The sequence below is a fragment of the Kogia breviceps genome, chromosome 1 (assembly GCF_026419965.1).
Source record: "Kogia breviceps isolate mKogBre1 chromosome 1, mKogBre1 haplotype 1, whole genome shotgun sequence".
NCBI lineage: Eukaryota > Metazoa > Chordata > Mammalia > Artiodactyla > Physeteridae > Kogia > Kogia breviceps.
This window is the reverse complement of record NC_081310.1, coordinates 34,109,946-34,122,606: the sequence shown is the minus strand read 5'-3', so window position 1 is coordinate 34,122,606 and position 12,661 is coordinate 34,109,946. Positions and strand designations below refer to the sequence as shown.

At 32.8% G+C, this 12,661-nt stretch overlaps 1 protein-coding gene across 2 annotated transcripts in view; it reads left to right on the top strand.

The window, feature by feature from the left end:
• Window positions 1–10,993, top strand: part of KIFAP3 (kinesin associated protein 3) — a 160,249-nt gene extending 149,256 nt beyond the window's left edge. Inside the window, exons 20-21 of one of the 2 annotated variants that reach the window (XM_067030492.1) lie at window positions 6,568–6,636; window positions 10,526–10,993. In XM_067030492.1, coding sequence (XP_066886593.1) covers window positions 6,568–6,613 — 46 coding nt within the window. In that variant the 3' untranslated portion in view covers window positions 6,614–6,636; window positions 10,526–10,993. The remainder of the gene's footprint in view (window positions 1–6,567; window positions 6,637–10,525) is intronic. The other variant, XM_059042201.2, reaches the window with a different exon arrangement.
• Window positions 10,994–12,661: the final 1,668 nt, after the last annotated feature.

The window sequence follows — 12,661 nt, the reverse complement described above, 5'->3', positions numbered from 1 at the left end:
ACTATTAAATATTTATCTGACCTGTACTGATTACTGAAATTACTTAAGGCTGAAAGTATCTATATAACACTGCCCAACATAGATGTTTTAATTATGCTAAGTGAAATAAGTCAGACACAGAAAGCAAATACTATATGATATCACATATGTGGAATCTAAAAAATACAGCAAATTAGTGAATAAAACGAAAAAGCAGACTCACAGATACAGACAACAAACTAGTGGTTACCAGTGAGGAGAGGGAAAGGGGAGTGACAAGATAGGGGTAAAGGGGGGAAAAAGTGTTTTTATTGGATTATATGAAATCATGTGTGTAAAACTTGAAAATTGTAAAGCACCGTAGAATTTAAAGAATCAATTTAAATTTTTTATTAAAAAAATAAAGTATCATAATAATACAAGGAAATGCCTGTTGTATATTTGATATTATAAACTTATTTTAGAATCAAACTTTGATGCTTAGCTACTTAAAAGCATGTACTTTTAATGTGTTTAAATATAGTTTCTATTATCCATACTTGTGCCCTCAATTTTAGAAAAATATTACTTAGTCTGATTTAGCTACAAAAAAAGGTCCTTATCAATCACCACTTGATTTTTATCAGCCAAAGGTAATTTGCAGGCTATTTAGCCTAAAAATTATTGAGATAAATAAATGAATAAGTAGACTAGGGCATAAACTGGAAGCTTTACATTAAGCTTATATTTGATAAGATTTTTGAGATTGTTTTTACAACTAACATTTATATACCTCTTATGAAAGGTAGTAAAAGAAAAAGTTTCAAAGCTATATAAAAATATTCCAAACCGTATTATTTATTTAAGGACTTCGGACAAGGTTTTAACAGAAGCTTAACATTAATTTTTAATTTACAAGAGGCTGATATGTCAGTAGGGGTAGCATGCATGTTAGATAGTGGTATTACCTCTTTGATTATATCCATATGTCAGATTTCTGTCTGCTTTATAAAGGATGATGGGGAGTTGATATAGCCCATTATGTATATAGTACTTGTGATAATTTTAGGTTCTATTCCATCTCTTGAACTTGTTCATTTTGATAGTGCATTATCATTCTAAGATTCTGGTTGGTGTTTAAATTTCAGTAACTGACGGTCATTATTCATATTTTAACTGGACTAAAAAGTTTTTAATGCTAGCATTAACTTTTGAATTATGCTCGAGCTCTTAGACTTTACAGCATGTTTAGTTTCTTTTCATTTCTTATTAGTATTTTTCAGTACTTAATAGTCTCCTGCTCCCACCTCCAACAAGAACTCTCCTCTCTGTTCAACATCAGAAACATTTTCCTCTTTGGCATGTGCTTTTAGTTCCCCAAGCAGTATAAGCAAATTGGAAAGTTCAGCTGTCATTCTTGGAAGGTCATAGATCACACTAGCAGCCTGAGTAATCCAAGAGGTTTTAAGTATCATAGCATTTAGTTTAAAGTGAAATTTGCTCTGACAGAGCTGGCAGACCAATAGGAAAAAGAAATATTTGTGCTTGGAGAAGTGCATATGTAGAGACCAAGAGTCTAACTGATGGCTGGAAGTGATTTCAGTCTAAAAAAACAAATCATTAAGAGAGTGCATAGGGGTAAAATACACAGTTCATATTTTAAAGAGTCTCAAAATGAACCAGCAACTAAGGTTAGCATTACATAGTAATTAGCTGTGGTGTTCAGACTTTAACTCACTCAGTACCAGACAGTATGGTTAAACTATCACTGTGAAAACATCGCTACTTAAACTCTCTACTTTAAACCTACAGCAGTAATTTTTGTACCTTAAAAAACCAAAGTATTATGACAGGTTATATAAATGTTGAACCAGTAACAGACAAACAATTATTTAAAGGAGGTGCTAATGACTCAGTTTATTGACCTAGGGGTTACTTAAGCAGCTCAGCAAGTTCCCTTAACATTTGGTGGTGTGAACTGAGGCATTCCTTGATATTATAGAACTGCTAATTTCAAGAAGTCCTTGCGCTTAATTGAAGAAATGCAAGTTAAAGATGACAAGATGGTATACTTTCATTAAAAGATTGCTATAAAAATTTTGAGACCATTATAAGTTTCAGTAAATATTCACTTCAGCATCATCACATCTGATGGCTTCTATTAGGCACCTATTAGAGTATTTTTTCTGTTAATTGCTACAAATAAGGTAAAAGAAAATATCTTCTAATGGCTCCAGTTATTTCTTTCAAGTCATTGTTCTGTTCAGGAAAGCCAGTTTTGAGTCACAGGAATCCAAGGTTTATAAATTCTTTCCTTAGATGTGCAAAGCAGATTACTAAGAGTAGAATAGAAGGGACTCCAGCAAGATGGTAGACTGACCTGACTTGGAAGGGCCCCCTCCTGTATAGATATAGAAAAGGTGGACAAAATATAATCCCAAGTGACACACAGAAAAGAACCACCACAAGAATATTGAACTAGGTATAGGTTATATGGTATAGGAAGATAGAACTGAATTCCCTATATAGAGCCTGGAACTTCAAAGGGCTGCCTTTTCCTCATCAGTTGAAAAGAGAACTAGATGATTTTAATTCACCAGCCCAGAGAAGTGGCTAAAACTTGTCTTCTGCCCTAAGACCCTAGATGGGGAGGATAGTCACCCATGAGGAATAGGAATCATACGCTTGCTTCATGAACACGCGTGGGGTCAGAATTTATACTATACATTTAATTCAGGAAACTCCAAGTCAAGAAATTATCATTAAAATTGTTTCAGGACAGTGAAATTCCAGGACCTTGATATATTTTAAACAAATACAGAACCTCTCTGTAGAAATATTTCAAAGCTCAAGGGCCAGCAGACAGGGAAAAACCCCCAAACAAACCTAAAATTGAACGCAATAAAAAATGACTTAGCTCGTGAAGAAAGGGACCGTCATGAAGAAGAATTGTCAGAGGCAACAGTAAAAGAGTAAGGATGCCCAAGAACTAGAGTTAATAGAAGAATCTCAGTGAGACTATAAATTTTAAAAGAATAATTAAAAGGGTTAGAAGACTTAATACAAAGATGATATAATATGAAAAAGTACCAACTGTAACATCTCCACATAAAAAAATATAATCATTAAAATAGGCTCTGGAGATGGGTTAAATAACAGATTAAGATATATAATAAGTGTAAATTGAATGGTATTAGAAGAGCGTCAGTGAAATGGAATTTCTTTCCATTTGGAATAAATCAGTGACTATTTTACACATGGTTCCTCCATCATTAGTACAAATTAGTTTTTATCTGAAGCATCTCAGTATAGTAACTAAATTGAAAGGATTTGTCCCCAAGATGGTATTTTCCCCTTAGAACTGACAGATGTCTTTTTCAAAAAAAATGTTTTAATAAGTTCCAGATGAGTACGTTAAATACAACCTTCCACTACTCCTATCATTTATAATTTTGAAGAAAATATTACTTAGTTTGATTTCACTAAAAATATGATTCTTTAAAATTGATAACCATGCATATAAAAGATTAAGAGTAAAAGAAAACTAAATGGAAAATGACAGCTAAACTTGATACATATTGGTGAAACCCATTAAAAGACTGCTTCACTCTGCTCATTTTCTCAATAATACAAAGGCTCAAGTCAAAAGCAATCAGTAACACTTTTGAGCAACCTAAAATATATATTATTACATTTAAATTTATAGAAACAAGATGTTATTGACAGGTTCAATGAAAATTTTAGAAGTTTTCCTATAATAGTAGTACTTTAACATGCGAGTGCATTACATTTTTCAGTGTCCAAGACAATCAGCATCTTCTCTCATTTTTATAGGCCTCCACATTCACAAAACTTTTTTGCATATGAATGATAGCGATTCCTATTTAACTCTAAATTGTTTTGCATATATAAAGACATCGATTATATGAAAAAGCAATGGAAACCACATTCTATCAATGTTAAATATGCTGAGAAGTTTAAATTTGATAAAGCTTGCTTTAAAACTTTGTAAAAGTACAATACTCGGTGATAAAACAAGCTCTCCATCTAGCGGTGGAGCTCTAAATTGCAAACATTTAGATCTTGATTTAGTAATACGTCACTATACAAATGTTAGGTATAATTTTATAGGCATTATGTCATTCAATCCAGACTTCTCTTGTTGCTATATATGAATTTCAAGAAAAAAAAATGCTCTCTTCTGCCAGAATAGCCCATCTCTTCCTGTTCAGTACAGGGACAAACTACTTCTACAGTTTGATTTCATCTACATGGAATACTACAACCTCTTATTTATTTGATGAAACATATCCGCATATTAAAGGGGCAAAAATTGTTTCATTCCAGTTAACTATAACCTCAAATTTTTGGCCAGTTTTGAAATTCTTTCTCTTCATTCTCAGTTCCCAAATAGTAAATGTATAACTTAAAAATCCATTTCAAAAGAGAAAAGATACCATTTTTTGTCATGAAATGTAGCATATTTGATCATTGTTAGTTCTGCCAGTGCCTGTACAGACTCGCATTACTTCACATATGGACAGCCATAATATTCTTAAATGTTCCCCATGCTTTTGCCTCTCAACCCCTTGTTCCCCAGTTATCTTTTTGAAACACAGAAATAAGTTGTTCTTGGTCCCCTTCTTAAAAACATTGACAACTCTCCAAAAGTATGTGGTTCTTAGTATGGCATATGAAGAGCTTTTAAAATCTAGTCCTAACCTTCCTTTCTAGCTTTATCTTCTGCTACTGCTTACATTGCAAACCTAAGACTTTGACCATAGCAAATCATTTGCTCTTCTTCAGCCCTTTCTCTTGCTCAGGCTGCCACACCATCAGGAATTCTCTCTCTCTCTCTCTCCACTTGTGCAATCCTACTCGTCCTTTAAGATTCATCCATTCATGAAATCAAACACTTTTTGAAATCCCACGCCAAGTCAGATACAATACTAGATGCTAATGATATAGCAGTGAATAAGATAGTCCTTAACATTCATGGTGCTTACAATCTAATAGGAAATGAAGACAAAAAGTAAAATATAATGTCAGGAAGTGACAGATACATTAAAATCAAAATATTTTCTATAAAGGCTTTCTAGTTCTTGAGATTCTTCTGTAACAATTTGCACATATCTCTAATATACTCTCACATTATGTTATTTGGTCCTATTCTTCTCTGTAGTAATTTATAAATGTACTAGGGTAACACAACACATTATTATCAGAATTTTGTTCCATATTAGTTGCCTCCAATCCATGGTCAGGGACCATGTCTTGTTTATTATCGCCTTCCAAGCAACACATCTTTTTTTTGACATTGACTTCCAACACTAAACACATTATAGAAAGTCATGTACTATTTGAATGGATGGGTTGATGGATGTACAAAAGATCACTATTACATAGACCTAAATTTCCCATGACAAATCATACTTAAGCTGAAATTACTCTGATGATAAATTTATAACCTAGTTGGAAGGGAAGATAAACATACTGATTTTGGTTCTATGATCAGTATATATTGATCAGTATATTTGTTCTATTATCAGTATATCAGTATATTGGAGTAATTAATAAAAAGAATGAACTATTCTAGAAGACTGTTACTAAATTACTTCATGCAGTGTTATAATGTCCTGGAGCTGTATCCTCCAAAAAGTGTTAAGTCCTTTCACTTAATGATCCCCAAAGAATTCCAGCCTTCAGTATTATCTTATGGATCACAAAGATAAGTAGTTAATAAGTGTCACTGTTCCCTACTTTTAAGTATATTGTCATAAAGGATTTTGTCATAGGGAGAATAGAATCCCCAAAGAAAGACCCAAGCTAAAAAGATGAAATTCAACATGGTAGTTATAAATTTCATGTGTGTCTGTATGTATATACACACACAACTATACACACACATATACAGTCAATGTAAGCCACTTTGTGATAATGACTCCTTAAAAATTTTGTTCGGGATTAACACAGTTTTGGCCTACATTAGGAGAGAGTCAGAAATGGGATCTCGTTTTTATCTTCTGTACTGGTTTCAGACCATATCATAAGTACCACATTGTTTTCAGCTTCTTTATTTTAAGATTAATACTGAAAAAATCGAAATACTTTAGAAAACAAATGATTTTAGAGACCATGTCATAAGGATTGATTAAATGAGAGTTGTGAAATAGTCATATTAAGGAATAATTAGACCTCTTGTGTGGTTTGAGAAGGTAATTCTAGGACTCATAGAACCAGATTTCAGATGGGTGTAATGAAGAGCTTTCTAATAGTTTGGTAAGTCTGTAGAAAGAATGAGCTGCCTTGACAATGTAGAGTTATGGAGGTGTTATGACAAGAGCTGTATAGACCCTGTCAAGGATGTTGTGAATGAAAGGGTACACTAGAGTATTTCTAAAAATGTTTCCAAGTCAAAGATTCTATGAGCCTATGAAAAGAGAACTTGGCTTGAATGTATCCTTTTTGTTTTTTCCTGTAGTATCCACTAATATATTCATTGTGTGCTTTGCATTCATCTTGCTGACCTGGAAATTTCAAAGAAGAAAAAGGCTTGTATTGTTTTATCTAACTTTAATAAAATAATGACAATACTTTTCACTTATGCAGCACTTTTCACCCAAGGATTTCAAAGGGCTTTACAAATATGCACTAATTAAGCCTCACAAACAGCCAGAGGTAGGTGATTTTCTTTCCTTTCTACAGGAATGTCAATTCTGGCACAGAAGTTTAATCAGAGCGTCGGAGTGCCTAGGATTCCTTACTGGCTGCCATTCCCTTTGTAATGTGCTGCATGTGAAGCATCACTTGTCATGTCTGGATTTCTTTTTTTCACCCTTCTCTGAATCATCCCAAGTTTAGAATTCTAATGAATGATGTTGAAAATTTGTTTGAAGCCTTGTAAATATTACAGAAAATTTAGTCTTCTGCTTGCTGAATGCTTATTAGATTTCTAAATGTTTGTTTAAAAATAAAACCTAGGTGTGGTTTTATATTTGTTGTTGAATTTTAAATATATTTTTTTACTTATAAAGAATTTGTCATTTTTTTCTAGGTACCACAAAATTATTGTTCTTAGGACATAAAACTTAATGGCAGATGGATTTGGGGGCCTTACCTTTCCTAGTTGTCTTTTCACAGCAAACAGTAACCATTTTCTTTAGACTAGAATTATATATTTTCAAGAAGCAGTATTGCATTTTGGTATTTTTCTAATTTAAAGGTCCAAAATATGATATCTAGAAATTGAGGATAAAGGTTAAATGACACTACATAATTAGTCTTGTAAAGAAAAAGTGGTCTAGTAGTGGCATATTCTATTCGAAAGGGACACACAGCTTTTTTATATAGTTTAGGAGTACCAGGAAGAGAATATGTACGTATGGAGACACACATGCAGTGTTGGATTAAATTCCAATATAAATAGCTAAATATACAGACTCTTCTCTGAAGCAGGATGGTCACACAGGGCAAGAGCAGGTACAGCATATCACAACTTAGTTTCTGTTGGTTCTGAGGGTCCCTGGTGAGGGCATGCAAGTGACTTTAATACTGTGTACTCTAAGTCAAGTCTTAGTGGATCAGGAAAGGACAATTTTTGCTGTGACACTTCCTTTTATATTCATGTTTCTATCCCCTTCTAGAAGAATTTATATAATCTATCTGCTTCTGTTGGGAAAACTTACATTAGGCTCTCCTGGTTTTGAACCAGATTCAGCATTAACAAGGCTACATCCTTATCCCAAGGGAGAAAGTAGAGTAAGAGTTCACATGTCCCAGAAGAATATCTATCTCCAGGTTTTAGCATCCTGAAAAGTCCAATTTTCTCACTATATTAGAACCAAATGAGAGACTAAAGAATCAAACTATTCTGTATCAGAGTGAATTTTATTTAAAATATATTAATTGTAGGGATATGGTTGATCTTTCATGATACAAAAGGATATAAAACTTATGTCAGAGTACCACCCAAACTGGTCATAATGTTTCACATATTCTTTAAACAGCAATTTCATCTATGATACATGATGGATAATTTCAGAAAAACTCATTTTAAGAGTTGGTCTCAAATTCTCCTATTTGAAAAATTTCCCCAAATGATATTTATGGAAGTTCATGAAAATTTGGTTTTTACATTGTAGTACACACAGAAGTCTCTGGGTTAACTGTTGAGCGCATAAATAGAAGTTTATTGCAGTAAACCTCCAGGCTCAGAAAACTCAAACTCAACAGTGTTCAAGATTTGGTCTTACTTTGGTCTGACTTGGGGATGCATATTCTTACCAAAAATTGTGACTAACGTATTTTTTAAAAAAACAATATCCATTTGTCAAATTACAATGAAAGTATAACCAGCAGGCAGATCAGATATGTCTTAAGTTTATTCTTTACTCTGTTGGCAAGTCATATGAGAAAACAGTAATCAGAAATTTGTTTGTTGGTCATGAAATTAAAAAGTTTTGGGGTTTGAATGTGTAATAACTTTAGACTCAGAATCTTTGTTAATGCCCTTTCCTCAGTGAGGACAAGCCTGCCAAAAAGGTCATATATTCCTGATGGTGTTATAGGTCACCCCAAGGGATTGCTTGGGTTGGTTCCACTACAGCATTGCTTCTGAGGAGCTCCTTGTTCTGTGCCAACATGGCTGACAGACTCCCTTCTCAGTTCCATCATCTTCTTTTAGATAGAATTACAGTCATATTGTTCCTCTGTGAGATGTTCTGTTTTGAAGGTACTTTCGCATATTTCTTCACTGATCAACCATATGCCCCTTAGAAGAGATGCTAAAAAATGTAAGGAGTGGCTGAAGGCAGGTAATAAGTAGAAAGTTGAAAAAGGAAGGAGCTGAAATCCACAAGCTATACAGTCATCCTTTATATAATTGAGAGTTGTTTAGATACATGAGTATTTGTTAGCCTTAGTGCTTCAAGAGAAAATTTTTCAATGGCCAACTTTTCCTCTAATTTTAAACTGATACAGGTGTGTCTTAGTCGTGGGCTCCATTAATTTCTAAAACATGTTTAAAGCTACCTCTAGAGTAACATTTCCCTTCATCAGAAAATTTAATCTTTCTTTCCATGGGGCCAAAGTAGGAAGGGCATACTTATATTTTGCCATTTCAAAATAAAATTCAGACTTAAAAATTTCAAACAACTTTCAGAAATTACAGACACAGTTTTTGATATAGAAGGAACCCAAAAGTTTGATTTGTCCAGGATCGTTCACTACAAATGCTAACCTAAACCTTATATTTCAGAAATTCCATTCCCCTAAGAGGTAGATTAGCATGAATTTTATGCGCTTTACTTTTAGTATTTAATCCTATTCCAACACACACATACACACACACACACACACACACACACTCATACATACACATGCACACAAATTATTTAAAACCTTAACATTTTAATCATTACTTCTAAAGCGTTTTAACTTAATCTCACTTTGAGTTGTGAGAAGAAATTAGTGCCTGTATGAATATATTTTTTAATCATATTGAGGTTTTGCTGATAAAGGGAAAAGTATCTTTCCATCTAGCATTATCTGGAATAATCTTAAATCATTTAAATATATTTATTTTTTTCAAAGCGTACATTTCTGGATTATAAATAATTTCTTTTGATTGGAAATAAGCTCACTAGCATTCACTGCATGCGCTATGCATGAGCATGTTATAGCTGCCATATTTGCCGGGCAAAATAAATATCTTGTCATTTCGCTAAGTGTTTAATAATTCTCTGACTCTTTAAAAGTACTTTTTCTTCTAAATGTATTAATAGATGAAAGAAGAATTTTTAAAGTAATATCAGTTTATCCGTGTTTCAATCTACCTTTTTAACTCTGAAGGTTATCTTTGGGCTTCTATTATTTCCATAGAATAAATTTATAATTTATAAATTTATAATTATAAATTTTTAATCCAAAATTTATAATTAGCTTGCTGTAACTCAAAACAGGTACTATTTAGTAATTTTTTTGCATTGAGGAGTCAGAAGAAGAATTTGCATATCAAATCTAACTTTCCAATTTTGTAAAATTCTTTGTCTTCTTTTAATCATAGGCTTGTGTATGATTTGGCTCTGAGTGAGAGATTACTGCTAAAACTCAATTGCATGTCCTTACTAATAGTGGATTAGGCCTATGAAATAGAGATCTTATTATAAATAACAAAACTCACTTTACTACAGTTTTAATTTTATCATTCCCTAGCAATGTATTACTGATAGTTGCTAACATGTAAAACATTTTCACATTCTGGCATAAACGCCATATATGAATGTAACTCATTAAAACGTTTCTGATCTCTCTTTCTCTTTGTCTTCAATGGTACCTGATGACAGAGGTTTTCAACATTTTTAACAGAATTTATTAGAATTAACTATGTATTAAACACATTTTTATGACTACAGTAATTTAAAGAAGAAAAAAAAGTTAATGATAGCCAGCCACATAAGTCACTTTTGCTGCTGGGAAGAGAATTTTGGAGGTATAAAGTTCCAGGCATCTTCTTTGACCTGCATTGGAATGAAAAATAAAATTGATTATTCCTTTTTTCTCTTTTTAGCCTTGGAATGGATGGCTTTGGCCAATCGGTTGGCATTCTTGGACGCCCTGCCACAGCTTATGGATTCCGCCCTGATGAACCTTACTACTATGGCTATGGATCTCGATAAAGTCACCCCTCTCCATTTGTGCTCTCAGCTTAGAAGAGATCTGTGTGGGTTGGGTTAACTTTGAATCTTGGCCTAATAATGCATGTTGATACTGTTGCGGGTCTGTGTTTCTTTTTACTTTACCATATTGTTAGCTGCAGGTTAACTTCGACCCCTTCCGTCCTGTGTTAAGTACAGTTGATGCTTGGCACTGTTCACTCATCAGACCACATCCTGATGCTAAATAACATTTACCATGAGACTCAAAAGTGAATGCTGAAAAGCAACTAGACTGGAAAACAAACACTACATTATGTACATTAATTGACTAATTTAATTTCTATTAAAAAGAAGCATAAAGTACAAATGAATTAGCAAAAGTCATGTGTTTCTATTTAATGTGTTTCATTAGGAGTTAGAGTGCATAAAAATTTTATTTTTTCCTGTCCTTTTTTTTTCCCTTGTAAACTCTTGAGTATTTCACGTGATATGTGCTACCTTTAAAATTTATAAAAAGAGTATCACCTTTTTTATTTCATGCCATGTGCCTGAAAGGTTGCTTCCCAAAGTTATTAACTATGATTTTTTGATTAACAGTGGAACATATGCCATAATTATATGTGAGTAGAGTTTCTTCAGCAAGTAATTCAAATTAATTTTGTCTTTCTGATTTTAATATAGAAAACCTAGGACATCTATTAGTATACATGAAACTAGATTGGCATTGGGTTTTTAAATTTTATTATTCATGAAGTCTAAAATATGGAAAAGCTAATTAATTATGTCTCACTGAAGAAAACTAAGGAACAAAATATTTTGCTCACTTAGATACCCGTTTCCCATTTGTTCACTTGTTTTTACAAGATTTAGGTAGTTAGAAATGGAAAGACATAATAATGAGTTGTGAAAATAACTCATACATGTTATAGTATGGAAATATTTACTTGAAAAACAGAGCAAATTAAATAATTATAATCTACAGATATTTCCTTGAGCACTTGCTGTGGAAGAAATTATATGAGGCTTTGAAGTAAATACATAGATCAAAGACAAGAATTTAAAATCTCATTGGTCTACTGTATACTAGTTATTGGGCTTCATTTATATTTTAAGCATAGAATAGTAGAGCTGGAAATGGCCTTTGAAATAATTCAGTCCATCTACTTATTTGGGAAACCAATCACATAGAGATTTAAAATATAGTCAACAGATATTAACTACCTGCTATGTATAAGGAAGTATATCATGCTCCTTAGGGAATAAGTGAATCTAAGATATGATCTGTGTCTTTGAACTCACAACCCAATTGATCTTTCTGAAAAGATGTATTTATTTGTCTTGGTTTCTATTTTAACTATAGAATATTAAAGCTGAAAAGGGCCTTAGAAACAACCCTATCAAACTCTTTCAGTTGGAAAAACCATGCCAGGAGAAATTAAATGATTTCCCCAAGCTTATGTATTTAGTCTGTGACATAACCTGTCTTCATGCTTACAATCCAGTACCTCAATTACTAAGTATCGTGCCTTATTACTTGTCATATGTACAAAGTATAAATACAAATAAGAAGTGACATTATTAGAAAGATACAGCAAACATTCTATAACTTAACTTCCCTCATACCATTATAAACTGATTTAGGAAGAACATCCATAACAATTCATAAGATTTCCAGGGCTGGTCTCCATGGTTTATATGCACATACTCATTTTCCCTGTATATTTTTTTCATTATTTTAGGACTTCAACAGAATTAGAAATTGTGATCTTTCCACTCAGGCATAGATTGATTTACCTTTGCATTATTTATGAAGGAAAATTTTACTAAAGGAATAAGGAAGAATATCTAAAATTCTAACATACTTCAGAGAACAAAAGGTTTTGGCCTTGGGCACTTTTAGAAATACCATTTATATGTAAGTCAGATATCCTGGCCTTACCAGATTTTGTCTACAAATTAAAGTCATGTTTACTTTAAGAACTAAATTGCCATGGCCTCAAGCCACAGTTTATAGCTGGATATTGTTTCTTCTCAAGAGTTTTCTGTGC